The 16,412-nt window shown below is 39.5% G+C and overlaps 1 protein-coding gene across 2 annotated transcripts; it reads left to right on the top strand.

Annotated features, from left to right (window-relative positions):
• The first annotated feature begins 4,540 nt into the window (after positions 1-4,540).
• On the top strand, positions 4,541-15,163 carry LOC106676668 (uncharacterized). Of its 2 annotated transcripts, none has more exons than XM_076874582.1 (11): positions 4,541-4,681; positions 5,525-5,555; positions 10,446-10,534; positions 10,732-10,881; positions 11,764-12,440; positions 12,559-12,652; positions 12,955-13,062; positions 13,201-13,424; positions 13,554-13,725; positions 13,903-14,030; positions 14,519-15,163. In XM_076874582.1, the coding sequence occupies exons 7-11, from the start codon at positions 13,044-13,046 to the stop codon at positions 14,834-14,836; spliced, it is 861 nt and encodes a 286-aa protein (XP_076730697.1). In that variant the 5' UTR covers positions 4,541-4,681; positions 5,525-5,555; positions 10,446-10,534; positions 10,732-10,881; positions 11,764-12,440; positions 12,559-12,652; positions 12,955-13,043; the 3' UTR covers positions 14,837-15,163. The 2 variants fall into 2 exon arrangements, with proteins under 2 accessions (XP_076730697.1, XP_076730696.1); XM_076874581.1 differs by lacking the exon at positions 4,541-4,681 and having other exon boundaries at positions 5,384-5,555; positions 11,764-12,076; positions 12,324-12,440.
• The last annotated feature ends 1,249 nt before the right edge of the window (positions 15,164-16,412 follow it).

Raw genomic sequence — 16,412 nt, forward strand, 5'->3', positions numbered from 1 at the left:
ACATTTACTGACAAAAAAAGAGTATATTATATACATTGCTTATACTTAGCATTTTTAAAAACAACGAATATTGGATTGGAATGTAAACATAAATGAAGTTTAAATACTTTATTTATGACGAGTACCACAGAACCTTGGCAATGACACTGTGGTCCCTGTGGAAAACCTGTTAAACTTTTGTGCATATTTGTAAGTGAATGACTCTCCTGTGAGTGTGCGTGCCAGCAAGGATCAACAAACCCAGATTTCAGTATAGCAGTGTTCCAAATGTTGTTGTTTTTTTGGTCTAACATTGGATGGTTATCTGTAGTTTTCCTCCTCAGGTGAATTGGTAGGAAGATCTCGCCTTGTCTCCACCCTTGAATTGTTCTTTATGCAAGTCAACTGCTTATCAGAAGGCAGTTTGACCAGGTGGGATGAAATAGGCTCTCAGAAGGCCCAGAAGCCCTATTTCATAGAGCACAATCTTTCCTTGCTACCTCTCAGGGTAACTAGGGTCTCAGGGAAATCCCAGGTTAGCCTCTACAGTCTGTCTCTAGGCATTGGTATAAGATTGAGCTATCCTGGGAGGCTTTTATCATCTCCAGTTCCTATATTAATTATCAGTGCTGGGGACAGGCACCCCTTTGGTGGTAACAGATATTTAATACAGGGAGTTTCCTACAGGAGAGATCTCTATTCTCCTTTGCAATGAAGGCAATCAGGGAGATGATAGGCCATAGGCAGCTGGGTCCTACACACCTTATTTCCTCATTCCCAAGAAGGTGTTTTGGACTTAAGGGGCCTCAACAGATATCTAAGACCTCTGCCATGCAAAATCTTGATTGTGGTGAGAAACTGCGCGAGAAGATACACACATCCATCCACATCATCTATGTAGGTTGTCAGTCATCTTTTGTAATCTAATATATATTTGGAACCCCACCCTAAGAAGTGTGGATAAACAGATGTCCCCCAGAACCAGCAGTAACCCCGGGATGCAGTGGGCCCAGCTCTGAACTACCAGCAACCCCAGCCCCAGGTAGGGTACAGGAAAAATCAGTACAGAATGTCTGGATATCTACTGTATACCTTCCCTTCCTTTTTTCTCCTTCAGTCCCTCCTGCATATGGTCAAAGTGGCTCCAAACTGCCCCCATACCATTTTGTTATTAGAAATTTCTTCAGTCACCCTTGGGAGTGATTAGAGCACTTGAATTCAGTGATTTGGATGGGTGAGTGCATACTTTTGACAAATATAGTGTACCTTCTTTTGACCCAGGCCCACAGGACAACAGACCAGCTGTTTGTCTACTATAGAGCTAATTGCTCAGGTAACCAGTCACTAAGACAACACTCTCTCGCTGAGGTCATCCAAAAGGCATATGAAATGGCAGTGAGGTTAACCCTTGCCAGGGTGTATGTGGTCTCTCCACCTTATTGGTTTCATGGCGAAGTGCTTCTCTCTCAGAATTCTGTGCAGTGGCCTCCTTGACTAAACAAGTCTATTTCATCAGGTTCTACTGCATGAATCTGGCATCCAATAGTTCATTTGGTGAATGTATGATGATCTTAGTGCAGCAGGACACCCTGAGGACCATGCCTTTGAGGTCATTGCAGTTCAGATTGCTAGGAGAGATTTCATCTTTTAATATTAGACTTGTAAGTCATTGGGCTCTGGAGCTCTAATGCTCTGGAGGGGCCTCTAGATGTGTGGGGCCTGGATCTCCTCCATGCCTGCTTCATGTCCTAGTGGGCAGGGCTATGGCTCCCCACACCTTCTATTAGACACTTACATGGAGAAACCTTGTGAATACAAGCGCGCTTACACACACTTATGTGCACATGGGTGTTCACACCTGAGTACCTGTTTGTACACACTATCTTGGTTGGCTGCTGCCTCGAAACATATCATGCCTTATAAGTACTGTTTTCTGCTCAGTAGCATTCAATACTTATTATTTACTGTTACTTATGCTTATGTTGGTTGTTGCTGTGGATTTCCTATCGTGTTGTTCTCTTTCTGCTTGTCTTTTTTTGTTTTCCAGCAGGTTAACTCTGTCTCTTTTCTCCTCTATTTTTCTTTCCGTCTCCTTCTGTTGAGCCTCTTACCAACTTCTCTTTCCTTCCTCTTTCTCGTTCCTATCTGCCAGTCCTGTCCGTTTCGATTGTAATAATTTAAAAGTAAAAAATTAAATAAATAATAAAGATTGAACAAACTATGACAGTCAAGTGGTCCTGTATGGTAAAATCCGTAATGATCTGCTTGGGAAAGGACAGGCAAAAAAATTGAAAAACAATAGCGATTAGTGTGCTGCCAACTAATATGTGGAATATGTAGCATGGACAGTCAACCAACGATTTATTCTGGTTTGAATGTTTATAATAATACAGCATTTGCCAGTGTAATTCAGTGAATTCATATTTGGAGGTTTACTGTAATGGTAAAAAATTGACTTAATTTATGTGCACCAGAATATTATTTTTTAATCAGTTATGTTTATGGAACAACATATTAGGTGTTTGATTAAATCAAGAGGGTCATAGTTGAGGTGAGTGCATCCATACAATGTTTTGTTTTTTTTGTTGTTTTTTTTTTGCATACGTAAATGAAATTCTTGCAGTTTGATATTGACCCTTATCCAGAAAAAAAAAACGTCTGAATTTGATGTGTGGCTATTTTACCTGACATCCTTTTTGTAGAGACTGTTGTCTCTTACCACATACTAATTTCCTTTGACTTGAAGTTGACTCACATTGAGAAGGGAAGCTTATTTATACCAGTGTACTTTCTATTTATTTTTTTAATTACCAGTGACATTTGCAATGAAATAAAAAGGGAGAACTGAGTCCACTAGCAAAACATGTTGCTCCTATTTGAAATTGTACTTTTTTTGTGCTATGCAACCCCTCAGAACTATTTGTATGTGACAAAACAGTCTTATCTGGCACCCTAGAAATTAGAGCAGGTATTTCCAGTGACAGACAAATGTTATAGGAATTCTTTTTAAAAGCAGAAATAAAATTCCTGATTGAGTGAGCTAATTTGAAACTGCAAGTAATGTCGTTGCTGAGGTTTACTGTTTTTCTTTCCCCTCTCTGCCCACACAAGTGAAGATACATCTCAATTTCTCAGCAAGGCAGTGATTCATCATACTTCAGTCATTCTCTGAGACTGGGATGCAGGAAGTCATGCACATGCAGTGTGTTGGAAGAGTAGGTGGCAAGAGAGAGAAAGTGAGAGAGCAGGGTCAACTGGAGGTTATGGCTGCGGTTGAATGAAACTCTTAGCACAGTGAGTAAAGCTTTACCACGGAGCAGCATGAGGTACAAGTAGTACAATAAATTAAAGGAGTGCTTGGCAGGCAAGTAGCTGAACAGTTAAACAGTCATGTTTCATGTTATAGATAAAGAGTGTAAAGAAATTCTGTCTTTTTCCATAAATGTCTCAGGGGTGAAAATTTTGTCATTACATGGAAAGAAAAGCAATGCTAGTTCTTAAAACTAGTTCTCCTTTTGGGTAGCATGTATTTATGCTTGTCTACAAAAATATCACATGTTATGTGATATTAGACCTATTGTCAGATATGGAGATGGAGTTGTCACGATTCATGCCACGGGCACGAGCACTGTGTGGGATTTGGGGAGAATCGCCATGGGAGACACAGTGCGAAGATTGCCAAGAGGAAACGGTGACTATGTCACCAGTGCTCCTCACCACCAACATGGTCTCGAGTACCTCCAGGGTATGAGGACGCTTAGCCTCCAGAGCTAACTACGGAGGAAATTTGTTCACAGACGATTTATGAAGTTGCAGACTCTGTTTGTATGACTCAGGCAGCTAATTCTGAGACTGATTATGCTGCCGAATTGCCTTGCTCTAAGGTAAAATATTATACCTGTGCTCTCTCAAATGTGGTTTGTGTTTCTGAATTTCCTGATCTTGAGACTGGTTTGTGTCTGTCTGTGGCAGGGATAGTTTCAGAGATGTTGGTGTGTGCTGCTAACCTGGTCTTCCCAGAGACTGAAACTCTGACCAGGGCCTCTCCAAAGATTAAGGACAAGAGCTAAGTTTATTCTGGACCCCCAATGGACCCTGAATCTAGGCAGCATTCGGCCATGTCAGCTGTCAGACTGTGCCTCTTTTGTTGTCTTAGGCCCCATTAGCATTGGTCTGGGGACTGGGGGACTCAGGGCACATGTCTTTATCTTGGGCTAGGATTTATCTTGGGGTGGCAGTCCTCACGTGTCGCCCTGCCTGTGTGTCTGTGTAGGCATACTCTGCTGTCGTGTGTTTTGTCTTGGCTCCTCTCCAAGTCCTCTGTTTCCCTGTTTATCTGTATAGGTGTTTGGACGTGTGTATGTGTTTCCTGAAGGACTGGTTTACAAGTGTCATCAGGCCGAGGAGGCTGCTGGAGGCAGCCACACCTGCGGCTCATCAGCCATCACCAAGTTGCAGCTGATACTTTCATTGCCAGCTTCTCTATTTAACTGTGTGGCTGAGCTTCAGTCGACGCTGGATTGTTGAGTTCGCTTGTCAGCCCCAGTTAGCTAGTGAAAACTTTGTGTGTGTGTTGCTTGCCAGTTTGACTGATGTGTTTTTTCCCACTTGGTGTTGGGAGTTTGTCACGGGAGCAAAGCCACTGTACAGATTTGAAATTGTAGTTGTCATGATTCATGCAACCCATCTCTGTGTCTAAGAGGTGAGAGGAATTTAGGACTTGAAACTGACATTTGACAACAGAAAATATATTGTAAATTTTGTATTTTGCTCAAGTTAGTGGTTTAGGTTGAGAGAAAAAAAAGAGGAAAGGAAAAGTAGATGGAGATACTGTATGTTTTGGGGGTGGGGGTTTCCCAGTGAAGAGGTCTACATGAACAATGATTTGTTTCAGGAAGTTTTTCATCCTCTATTTGATTTCAACTGAAAAATAATTAAGTAGGGGGTTAAGCTTTGCTGATGAACTGTCCCTATGTCATGTAACCCAAACTCAGCTTAAAACTAAAAAGTCCATGTGGTGAATTGTACAAACACTAAAAAAGGAACTCCAAAAAATGTGGTAAATGGTTCATGGAGTAGTTCTTATATAGTACTTTTGTACTACTACTAAGTGCTATATCCCTACCTCTCTCTACTGAGCTACAGACACCCCATTTGACACAGAGAATTTCATTTTTTTAGGTCTAAGAGGGACCCACAATATACATTAAAATTCAAGAGTATTTTTAAATCTATAAATAAAAGTATTTTCCCTTAAATTCCTGCCCCGAAATCCAGATCCAGGTTCCCTACAAAAATTAAACACTTTTGAAGTTGGCCTCCTCCACCTGTGGTACACAGGAAAACGGAGAGAGTAATTTTTCCAGAGTCAACATCATTTTCATCTAAAAGAGTAGTTATTGCACGTTTTGGAACCTAATCACTTCAATTGGCCGCTAGAGTTGGAGCCAAAAGACAGAGGAAATTCTATCAGAGTAATATAGAAAGACCACGCCCATTTTCGCTTCTTAAGTTTCGTTTCTGCCGCCATTTTCTTATCCCGCAGTGGAACGGAGGCGACTGTCAGCATAAGCCAGGTAAGTGAGCAAAGTGCTAAATAATGATTTTATATAGAATAAAATGTGGAGTTTTTGTTTATGTGAAGGGTAATGCATGTATTATATTACAGCTTCTGAGTTTGTGGGTCTTACATGCTACATAATTGCCAAGGTTTATGCTAATGTTAGCTTCCAACAAAATTAATGTTGTTCGACCACTCAGACAGCTATATTTCAATAAACTTAATTTAGCATTGCTGAATAGCTGTTTTAGGTAGTATAATTGACCAGGGAAGTGTGTTTTTAACAAATCCTGTGCACCAATGTTTTATCCAAAATGGTAGGTGAGCACATGTTTTTTACTCAGAATTGAATTGTGTGCATGGTTGCAGTCTGTAGCCCCTAGTGTATTAGATTAGCATTATACAAACTTCCTATTGCTGCAATGTAGAGCTTTCTATTACTTATGTGTTTTTTTTACATGCTTTTTCATCATCATCATCATCAACTTTATTTATAAAGCACTTTAAAACAACCACAGCTGACACAAAGTGCTGTACATTGGAACTGTAAAATAAAATTACATGAGATATAAATAAAAAACAAATAAAAGAAGAGTGAAATCATTAATTAAATAACTACTGCATTAAAAAAGAAACTAAGTCTCACTGAGGTTAAAAGCCAAGGAATAAAAGTGGGTTTTAAGACGTGATTTAAAAGTGGACAGTGAAGGGGCCTCTCTAACATGCATGGGCAAATTATTCCATAATTTTGGAGCCACAATAGAGAAGGCCCTGTCCCCTCTGAGCTTCCTCCTGGATCTCGGTACCTCCAGGAGCAGCTGGTCAGCTGACCTGAGAGACCGACAGGGTATGTGGGGATGAAGAAGCTCAGAGAGGTAAGGCGGGGCAAGACTGTGTAGACATTTAAAAACAAACATAAGAATTTTAAAATTAACTCTAAAAGACACAGGCAGCCAGTGCAGAGAGGCCAGCACGGGGGTTATATGCTCTCTTTTTCGAGTTCCTGTTAGGAGTCGTGCAGCCGCATTTTGAACCAGCTGCAGACGTGAGAGCAATGACTGACTGACCCCCACATAAAGTGAGTTACAGTAGTCCAGGCGGGAAGAAATAAAAGCATGGATCACTGTTTCAAGGTGTTGCCTCGAAAGAAAAGATTTTAGTCTTGCCAGTCGCCTTAAATGATAAAAACTGGACTTCACCACTGCTCTGATTTGGTTGTCCAATTTAAAATCACTGTCCAACTTAAAACCAAGGTCAGTAACAACAGATTTAAAATAGACTTCCAGGGATCCTAAAACAACAGAGGAGGACTCACAGGGACCACTGGGTCCAAACACCAACACTTCTGTTTTCTTTTTATTAAAATTTAAAAAGTTTCGAGCCAACCAAGCTTTAATGTCATCTAGACATGTGATGAGAGGTTTTATGGAGATGGCATCCTTGCGTTTTAGTGTCAAATAAATTTGGCAGTCATCGGCATAACAGTGAAATGAGATCCCATGCCTTCTAAGGATAGAACCCAGAGGCAGTAGATACAGAGAAAAGAGCAGTGGCCCTAAAATTGAGCCCTGTGGGACACCACATGACAGAGGAGCAGAAGACGATTCGTAACCGAGAAGGCTGACAGAGAAAGTTCTATCTGACAAATAAGACCTAAACCAATTGAGTGCAGTGCCACCAATACCCACTACATCATGTAATCGAGAAATTAAAATATTGTGGTCTACTGTGTCAAAGGCAGCAGTTAGGTCAAGCAAGACAAGAACAACATGGTTACCAGAATCACATGCCAGAAGGTCGTCATTAAAAACCCTTAATAATGCAGATTCTGTGCTGTGAAGGGTTTTAAAACCTGACTGAAAAACCTCAAAGATTCCATTTTCATCTAGAAAATCTTTCAGTTGACTAAAAACAATTTTCTCTAAAACCTTGGAGACTAAAGGCAGCTTGGAAATAGGCCTATAGTTCGCTAAAACTGTGTGATCAAGGCCAGGTTTCTTAAGCAGTGGCTGTACTACTGCATGTTTGAAATTTGCAGGAACCACACCAGAAGACAGACTGCTGTTAATAATGTCAAGGACATACTGTTGTATACTAGGAAAAATTTCTTTAAAGAATTGTGGAGGGACAGGATCCCGTGGGGAACCTGTGGGCTTAATATGGCGAACCACATCCTCTAAAGAGGAGAGCGTCACAAGCTCAAACTGAGTGAAAACAGCAGCGCAAGGGACAGAGACTGAGGGGTCAGAGTCAGGAGCTGTGATAAGAGCCCTGATGGTGACAACCTTTTCAATAAAAAAGTTCAGAAAATCATTGCAAATCTCAGGAGAAACTTCCAAACAGACATTCAAAGGAGTATTAAGAACAGTGTCAATGGTCCTAAATAACACACGTGGGTTATGACAGTTGGAAGAAATAATATTTACAAAATATTCCCTTTTTGCCTCTTTAACAGTGTTCTGGTAGCGATGCCAGCAGTCTTTGAGAATTTGAAATGATACATGCAGTTTATCCTTTTTCCACCTCCGTTCTGCTCGACGACATTCCCTCTTAACAGCACGACTGCTCTCATTAAACCAAGGCTCAGGTTTAGCCTTAAGCTGCCTGGTTTTTAAAGGAGCCACAGAGTCCATGATTTTTTGACAGCAAGAATTAAACCAGGAATGTAGGTCTTCTGTGTCAGAGGAAACAAAGTCAGAAGGCCCGCCGAGCTGATTAAAAGCAGCAGAAAACTGCGCAGCAGTGGCGGGGTTAATAACCCGACAGCACCGAGTAGCAGCGCCAGGTTTAACTGCGGTATATGTCAAACCAACGTTGAATAACACAGGCATATGATCTGAGAGTGCACAGTCACAAATCTCCAAGTCAGTGACAGGCAGACCATATGACAGAACATTTCATCAGAACAGAGCATCGTGAGATTGTAAGACATACCGTATTTTCACGACCATAAGGCGCACTGTGCTAAAAGGCGCAGTCTCAGTTATGTGTGCCCTTACTGTATTTAACACACACATAAGGCACACTGGACCATAGGGCGCATACAAGTACCGTATGCGTATTTAAAAATAAAGCGGGAGCAAACCTGAATTCGGTACCTTACTCACATTTCTATTGCCGGTAATCGTCATCATCAACAACACACAAGCATACAAGTGTGCATATTTAAAAATAAAGCAGGAGCAAAACTGAGTTTGGTACTCACATTTTTATTACCAATAATCGTCATCATCAACAACACACAAGCATACAAGTGTGCGTATTTAAAAATAAAGCAGGAGCAAAACAAAGTTTGGTACTCACATTTTTATCATCAATCAAACCCATCGAAGTCCTCATCCTCTGTGTCTGAATTGAACAGCTGCGCTAAATCTCCATCAAACATGCCAGGTTCACTGTCTTCACCGTCAGAGTCACTTTCCGTGCCGTGCGGCTCCTCGGAAACGATGCCGGCTTTTGCGAAAGCTCGAACAACAGTGCCAGCAGACATGTTAGCCCAAGCATCTACAATCCATTGGCAAATTGTGGCGTAACTCGCCCGGCGCTGCCTTCCACTCTTAGTGAAACTGTGGTCTCCACCGGTCATCCATCGCTCCCAGGCCGCTCGCAGCCTTACTTTGAACGGGCGGTTCACACCGATGTCCAGCGGTTGGAGTTCCTTTGTCAGGCCTCCCGGAATGACAGCAAGCTCACAGTTCATTTGCTTCACAAGTTTTTTCACATCTGCTGTGAGATGGGCACGCATAGAGTCACAGATCAACAGCAATGGTGATGCGTGGAAAAAACCACCTGGTCTCCTTACATACACCTCCCTCAGCCAGTCTTTCATCATTTCCTCATCCATCCAGCCCTTTTCATTTGCCTTAATGATGATTTCTGCTGGAAAGTTCTCTTTAGGCAAAGTCTTTCGCTTAAAAATCACCATAGGCGGCAGTTTCTGTCCATTAGCATGGCAGCCAAGCACAACAGTAAAAGAAGGCTTGTCATACCCCGTTGTGCGTATCGCTACCGTGCTGGTCCCCTTCTTCTCCACAGTGTGACTCACCGGGATGTCAAAAGTGAGCGGGACCTCGTCCATGTTTGTGATGTGGCTGGGTTGGATGTTTTTGTCGCCGATGTGTTTGCTGCAGTAGGAGCGGAAGATGGCCAGCTTTTCCTTATAATCCGCTGGAAGTTGCTGCGCTACCGTAGTCCTGGTCCGGATGGAAAAATGGCACCGTTTCATAAAACGAAAGCACCAAGACGGACCTCCTTGGAAATGTTCAATGTTCATCTCTTCAGCTAGTGAAACTGCTTTCAGCTGAATGGTGACCGTCGAAACGCTTCTCCCGCTCGCTCTTTGCTCGATGATCCACCGCTCGAGTCTTTCCTCCAACTCGAGCCACCTCGCCTTATGTCCGCGGAAACTCAGCTGCGTTTTCTTGACCTGCCGGAGCTTGTTTTCCAGCTTCCTCCATTTGCGAACCATCGATTCGTTAATCTTAAATTCTCTCGCCGCTGCTCGATTTCCATGTTCCTCCGCGTAGCTGATGGCCTTCAGTTTAAACTGTGCTTCGTAAGCGTGTCTCTTTGCCATTTTCAGGGTTGTTAAAACAACGATGTCCTGCATAATGCACATACCTGTTCTTTTATACAGGTATGTGCGATTGTCCCGGTATATACGATCAACGCCCACACTTCACCCTTTAACGTTCTCATGGTGTTCTCTACTACGTCCTCCTTACAACACATAGGGCGCACCGCGCTATAGGGCGCGCCGCACTTTTTGAAGAAAATCTAAGACTTTTAAGTGCGCCTTATGGTCGTGAAAATACGGTACAAGGAATATATGTGTGTGTTTTGTTCAATTTTGCAAGTATTTGTAATAAATCTGATTATTTAACAATATCCTTTTCATATCATGAAGGATGCAAGCTGTGCGTGTAAAGTATAGAGAACAACAAAAGTACATCTGTTTTGAGGGCCAACTGACCTACACATCGTTTTTGGAATGTGGTGAGTAAAAAAATCAAAGTTTCCAGTGTGTTTCATAGCTTGTGTGAATCAGTCAAGCTTTGGGGATGGTGCTGTAATAGCTGCTATACCAAATGTTTAGGCTTTTTTTCTGGTTCAGTTTATGTAATTTCACTTTTTTTTTTGCCTTGTTCTGGTATTAATTTCAAATGTATAATGCAATTTTATAATGTTCACAGTTGCCAAGAAGTTCAACATTCCAAACTTGGACTTCAAAGTTTTTGATGACTCAAAGACTGAAGTTGATGAGGATGTTTTTGATTTCCTTATGAAAAAACAAAACCTTGGTGTGCTAGAGATTTGTCAAGCAGAAGGTCCAAATCCAGATGGTAAGTATCTTGGAATGTCATCATCATCGTCATTTTTAAACTTTTAATTGACCGGGTAGTGGGGAGAGAAACCACAGTCCAGTTTATTTCCTGGTTGCAAGTTGAGAGGGTGTGAGCAGTTACGTAAGCACAGTCAGTTGTCCTATCAAATTACTTGGTCCAAATATTAAGATTGGCCAAACTTTTTTCAGGATCCCACGGAAATGGAATAATGATGAGTTTCTATCCCTGATGGAATTTTTAACAGTTTAATGTCCCATCAGCTTGGTAACAGCATTTTAACTTAAGCAAAGAAAAATCTAACATCTGCAGAAAGGTAAATGTCACTAGAATCACTCAATCACTGACCCACTGTGTCATTCATGCTTTAAGTCCTGGCTAGTAGAACATGTTCTGTGTAAGGCAAGCTAATAAATTTACTGAATTGTTTTCAAATAATCCTATATTTTGCTGGGTACTACAATGTTTATGATTGTGTAAATAACACTAACCATCATACAAACTTAAACAAGAAGGCAAGAAGACATGAAACACTAAACATATAAAGGCTAATTTACATCATGGAGCCCTGCTCTCAAAAACTGACATGGATTTAACTATTTCTGAAGCTGGACTAAAGAAATAACTGCTAAACATTTAAAAAGATTTTCTGTTTGTTATGGAATGTGATGTCATGTGGTTGGTTGTGACTAATAAACTTAAATTAGTTTGTGTTATCGATTCTGTCACTCATTGGCTAAAACAGGAACATCAAGGCACTACAACTAAAAATCTTCAACACTGCTCACTCATAAAGCACTTTACAAACCCAGCTACATGAACCTCATTGTTGCAGTCAGGGGCAGCACAAAAGTGACCTCTATAATTTTTATGATTTGATAGATTCTTCTGCAAGCACCTCCTTTACCAGTTCCAGTGGAGAAATTGAAGTGGACTCTGATGACACCATATTATTGGAACACAGTCCTACAACAAGACGGAGAGCTGACGACACTTCTCTTGCCCGAATAAGCTATGTAGTTTGCTGTATACCCTTTCAGAAAGTTGACACAAATTTGAATATATTATATGTATTATTATCACTGTCATAAAAGCACAAGATTCTGCTGTCTTTCCTTCAGCACAGGTCTGCAAATTGTAGACCAGATCGGCAACATAAAAAGTTAGTGTGCTTGAGAGACAGACAAATTTAAGGGTAATTATTTGTGCTTTTTAACAGAACTTTAGGTGGCTTTGAAGCACAGTGATCATGAATATCTAATGAACCTCAATTCTATACTAAAACATACTTTAAAAAAATAACATGTATTCGTGACTATAGACCTTTGATTTGATCTAGAACGAACCTGAAAGCTTTTTTAGTATCACAAGAAAAATATTTATGATATATTGATTATATATTATTATATCGCTCTATTTTACTGTAACTTCGATGGTTGAAGATGTTCTAAAGAACAAACCAGGAGGAGAGAGGATCATCAATGAGTATGCCCGGACAAAAAGCCTAACGGATAGCAGACGGTCAAGATATTAGTTGCACATATGACAAGTGAACATGGGTATGCTGACATAGTTATTTCATAAGTATATATATGATAAATTCATTTATCATTTATTCATTCATTTATTTTCTTAGAGGTGGTATTTAGACTTTCAACTTTGTGTTTGTCTGTGTAGGACAAGTCCTTCAAGACGTGTTAAAGAGAAATATGCAAAGGGTATCATCACGTTGTTCCCATACCTGGCTGATCCTAGGAGCAGGCTGGGCTATGTAAGTACAAAAAAGAATAAGTTCAAATAATTTACTTTTCACTCGTGAATGTAAGACATTTTTCAGGCATGAAATATATGTAGAATTTACTTAACAGTTTGGCTCTGGATTGAGTAAAGCTGAAGATGTTTTTCTTTTCGCAGGACTTTCCTCTGTGCTGCCTTTTCTTAACTCTCATTATTTAAATCCCTTTAGAGTTCAGCGCTCCAGTCCCGAGCAAGGGAGCTCAATTGCTGCAATTTTCAGATTGAAAGTGTAAATATATTTTAACATGTTAATTAAAATATTTCATTTAATTTTAGGAGCATTTTTACAATGCAGAAGATGGGAGTGGGTATCTGGCTTGGAGATTGAAGTTTATCCAAAAGGAAGCTTCTAATGGACTCCCAGAATGTCAAAAACGCAAATGGGTATGTGATATTGTTAGTAGTTATAATTCAAGTCTCACTCATCTGGAGACTAAACTGCATGCATGAAAATTCTAGCTGAGTTCTCAAGCCTTGTAGGACACGGTGTCACTTTTTTGTCTTATTCATATCCACTGTTAGGGGGCCCAACATCTGATAGAGACTGTTTCAGAGAAGACAACTGCCTAATGACAGACAGCTTGTGTTCTGAGGCTATTGCACTGATGAAACATACAGCTGATGAAGGAATTGTTATGATGAAGATGAAGCAGACCTTCAACTATTGCCAAAATATGATTCATGATCCAGTGAAGTCATCTGATATCTTTTTGGACTTCCCAAGATTCCTGGATATAGGAGGATTAGTATGTTTATCTTACCTTCAACTTCCCTCACTGTTACATTTATAAGTTGAGGTGCATCTGAGAAAAAAGTGAGCATAAAAGTTGTTTGATACAAGGAGTTTCAAAAACTTAATTTCATCTCTTCTGCAGATTGAACAAGATTTTACTTTGATGTTCGATGAAGCCACCTCTGTGAAGTTCCTGGAGAAGTGGCCCACTATCTACAAGCAGAAAGTCCTCAAACAAAGCCGTAGTCTCACGCAATCAGATGACCTTCAGTACCTTGTGCAAAATGCTGAATGCACAATAGAAGTGGAAAATGGTGAGATAAAATAAATGGAATTTTATTGTTGTGTTTTAATTGGAGCATTTGAAAGTGTAACACCGTCACCTGCTGTCGCTTTTTTTTTTTCAAAACTTTATAATGTAAGTGTTAACACAGTTGCAGATAACGTGTTTTGGCAGCTAATTATTGTTTCCAATTTACTTATGTTTCCAGGATGGGACAGTGACATGTCATCCATTTTGATCCTTGTACACCTGTTACCACCATCACCTCATGGCCGCAAGAGACCAGGAAAGCTCTCAGCCAGACAAGCCTGTGACCATCTTGTCAAGTTTGTCAAGGTAAAGTTACAGTAAAGGAAACATAACTAGTTATATTTACATTGATAACAATATTTCAGATGAACTAAAAGGTGTATGTTTAAATACAACTATGAATTTAGTCATTACCAAGAGATGTATACAGCTCAGTCAAGCAGCCTTTATGTCTTCCACAACCATATGTAGGCTGTATTTGCAACATCACACATTTCTTTTATCACTTGAGTAAAGTACACAAACAACAAGTCATTCCAAACTTTAAGTTCATTGTAAATAGAAATGCTACAATTTCAACAAATTAACTGTCATGGTAATTAACATATTTATATAGATTATATCTGCATATAGATTTTTGTAGATATACAGATAACAGATACTAGTTTTGACAAGCTAGTAGTTAAAATTGAACTAGTTTTGTCTGTTTTGTATCTGTCCTTAATTCTGTCAGCTTCTTGTTTTTTAACCGAAGTCTTATCATGTTGGAACGTTTATCTGTCTTTGTGTCACAGACGGGAACTAGCATCCAGGGGCATCTCGATGGCATCACAGAGAGCCTTCAACCATACCTTCTTGCAGTGGGCACTCAGAGGAATGTGATTCACAAGTACTTCATTGTGATAGACAAACATGCAGTCCCTTGTAAGTCACCAGGCTCTCTTGCTTGTTTTAATGAGCTTTTCAAAGCTCACTTTGTCTTTGGTACGTCATATGACCACGATCTGGTCAATATGTACAACTTCCTGCAGACCACCATTTACGAGATAGATGTTGATACAACCCAAGTGAATCCTAGGGTTGCAGAGTTGAGGGCTCGGATGCTGCGTTGAATTTTTTTTTTCTACTAAGAGTGTTGAACTGGAATGTTTTGTTTCATTTGCAAGAGGTCCCAGACAAATGCTAATTCCTTGATAAAGCATTTCAAAGTGATCCATGGACTTTGTTCTGGTAAGACTCTTCGTCTTAAATGTGGCCAGTTTGGTTGTGCTCAAGTTTATGGCACATTTTCTGGGTTCAAGTTTTGTGTACAAGAGATGGACCTCATGTAATTTGTGTTGAAGAGCTTTTCTGTTGTAAAGCATTTGATTTACAGGTGTCATACAGTGATAGTGATTCCAGTTTTTATATTGTACCATACTGTTTCCTGTGAACAATAAAGGTGGCTGTTAAAATATAAATAATTTCTGATTTATTTATTGTACCTTGCAGTGAATGATAATACATAGAGGGCGAAATAAAGTCACATATTTTTCTTCTTTTAATTCTATTTAGAGTAAAATTTAGTTGTATGTAAAATTTAAATTCTATTTGGAGTGAAAATGTTGTTCTATTTGAAATAAATTAGAATTCAATTCTGAGTAAAATTCTGCTCTATTTAGAATAAAATACTATGTAGAGTAAAATTCTGTTCTACTCAGAGTAAAATTAGGGTGGAGTTGTTTTTATTTTATACTAAACTGAGTAAATTATCATCATGTGTATTAAAATATTTGCAGTGAATAGAGTAGATTTAACTCTGAAAGTTTAACTCTACCGTAAGAGTAAACTTTACTCCATTTAGACTGGGACCAAATACTGTCTTTTTTAGAGTAAATTTTTTTTCAATTTGAGTAAAATTTACTCAGTGAATTTTACTGTGTAAAAATTTCCATACAAACCTTTTTGAGTAACCCTTTCCTTAGAGGCTCTATTGGAAATTAATTTCTTTAACATGTATTTAATTTCCATACAAACATCCATCTATCGACCCATCCATCCATGAGTCTGTAAAACATTTATTAAAATGGTGGAATGTGTATATTTATTAATCTATAAGGTAAACAGCGCAGGCAGTAAAGATGTTTTTCCAATTATGTTACCTGCCATTTTAACTGTCTTTCATGTTATTATACTGCACTTCTCAGTAACCCAGAATCAGGGTTTGAATCAACTTGCTTGTGAACAATAAAGTCTGCAAATGCATATAGGCAGCACATGGTGCCTGGAGTTTTTAATTAGTGTTTCATGTGTTATGCTTCTCATCTCATCAATTAATTAGGACACCACTCCAGCTGTGGTGTTTCTATTTTCTTAAAATGAGAAAGAATTTTCAGTGAATGTTTGACTTTTAAGCTGTGATAGTGCTAATGAAAACTGAATGCACATATATTTGATGAGAGAGACAATACTAGAGTCTTTTTTTGTTAACAAGTGTATGAGTGTAGAAAGTTTTCTGTTTTTGACAATGAGATTTCTTACTATCGGCCACATGCATACAGCAGACAGTGTGTGTATCTGGGCTCAAGGACAAATACCTTCTCTGACAGATTTACCTCTTTAATACCTTTCTATTTATCATTCAGTACAGCACTTTTTCATTTGAGGCTGCTTGTTAAATCAGTGTCATCTTCAGATGGGGTCTTTCAT

The sequence above is a fragment of the Maylandia zebra genome, linkage group LG15 (genome assembly GCF_041146795.1).
Source record: "Maylandia zebra isolate NMK-2024a linkage group LG15, Mzebra_GT3a, whole genome shotgun sequence".
In the NCBI taxonomy this organism is placed as follows: Eukaryota; Metazoa; Chordata; class Actinopteri; order Cichliformes; family Cichlidae; genus Maylandia; species Maylandia zebra.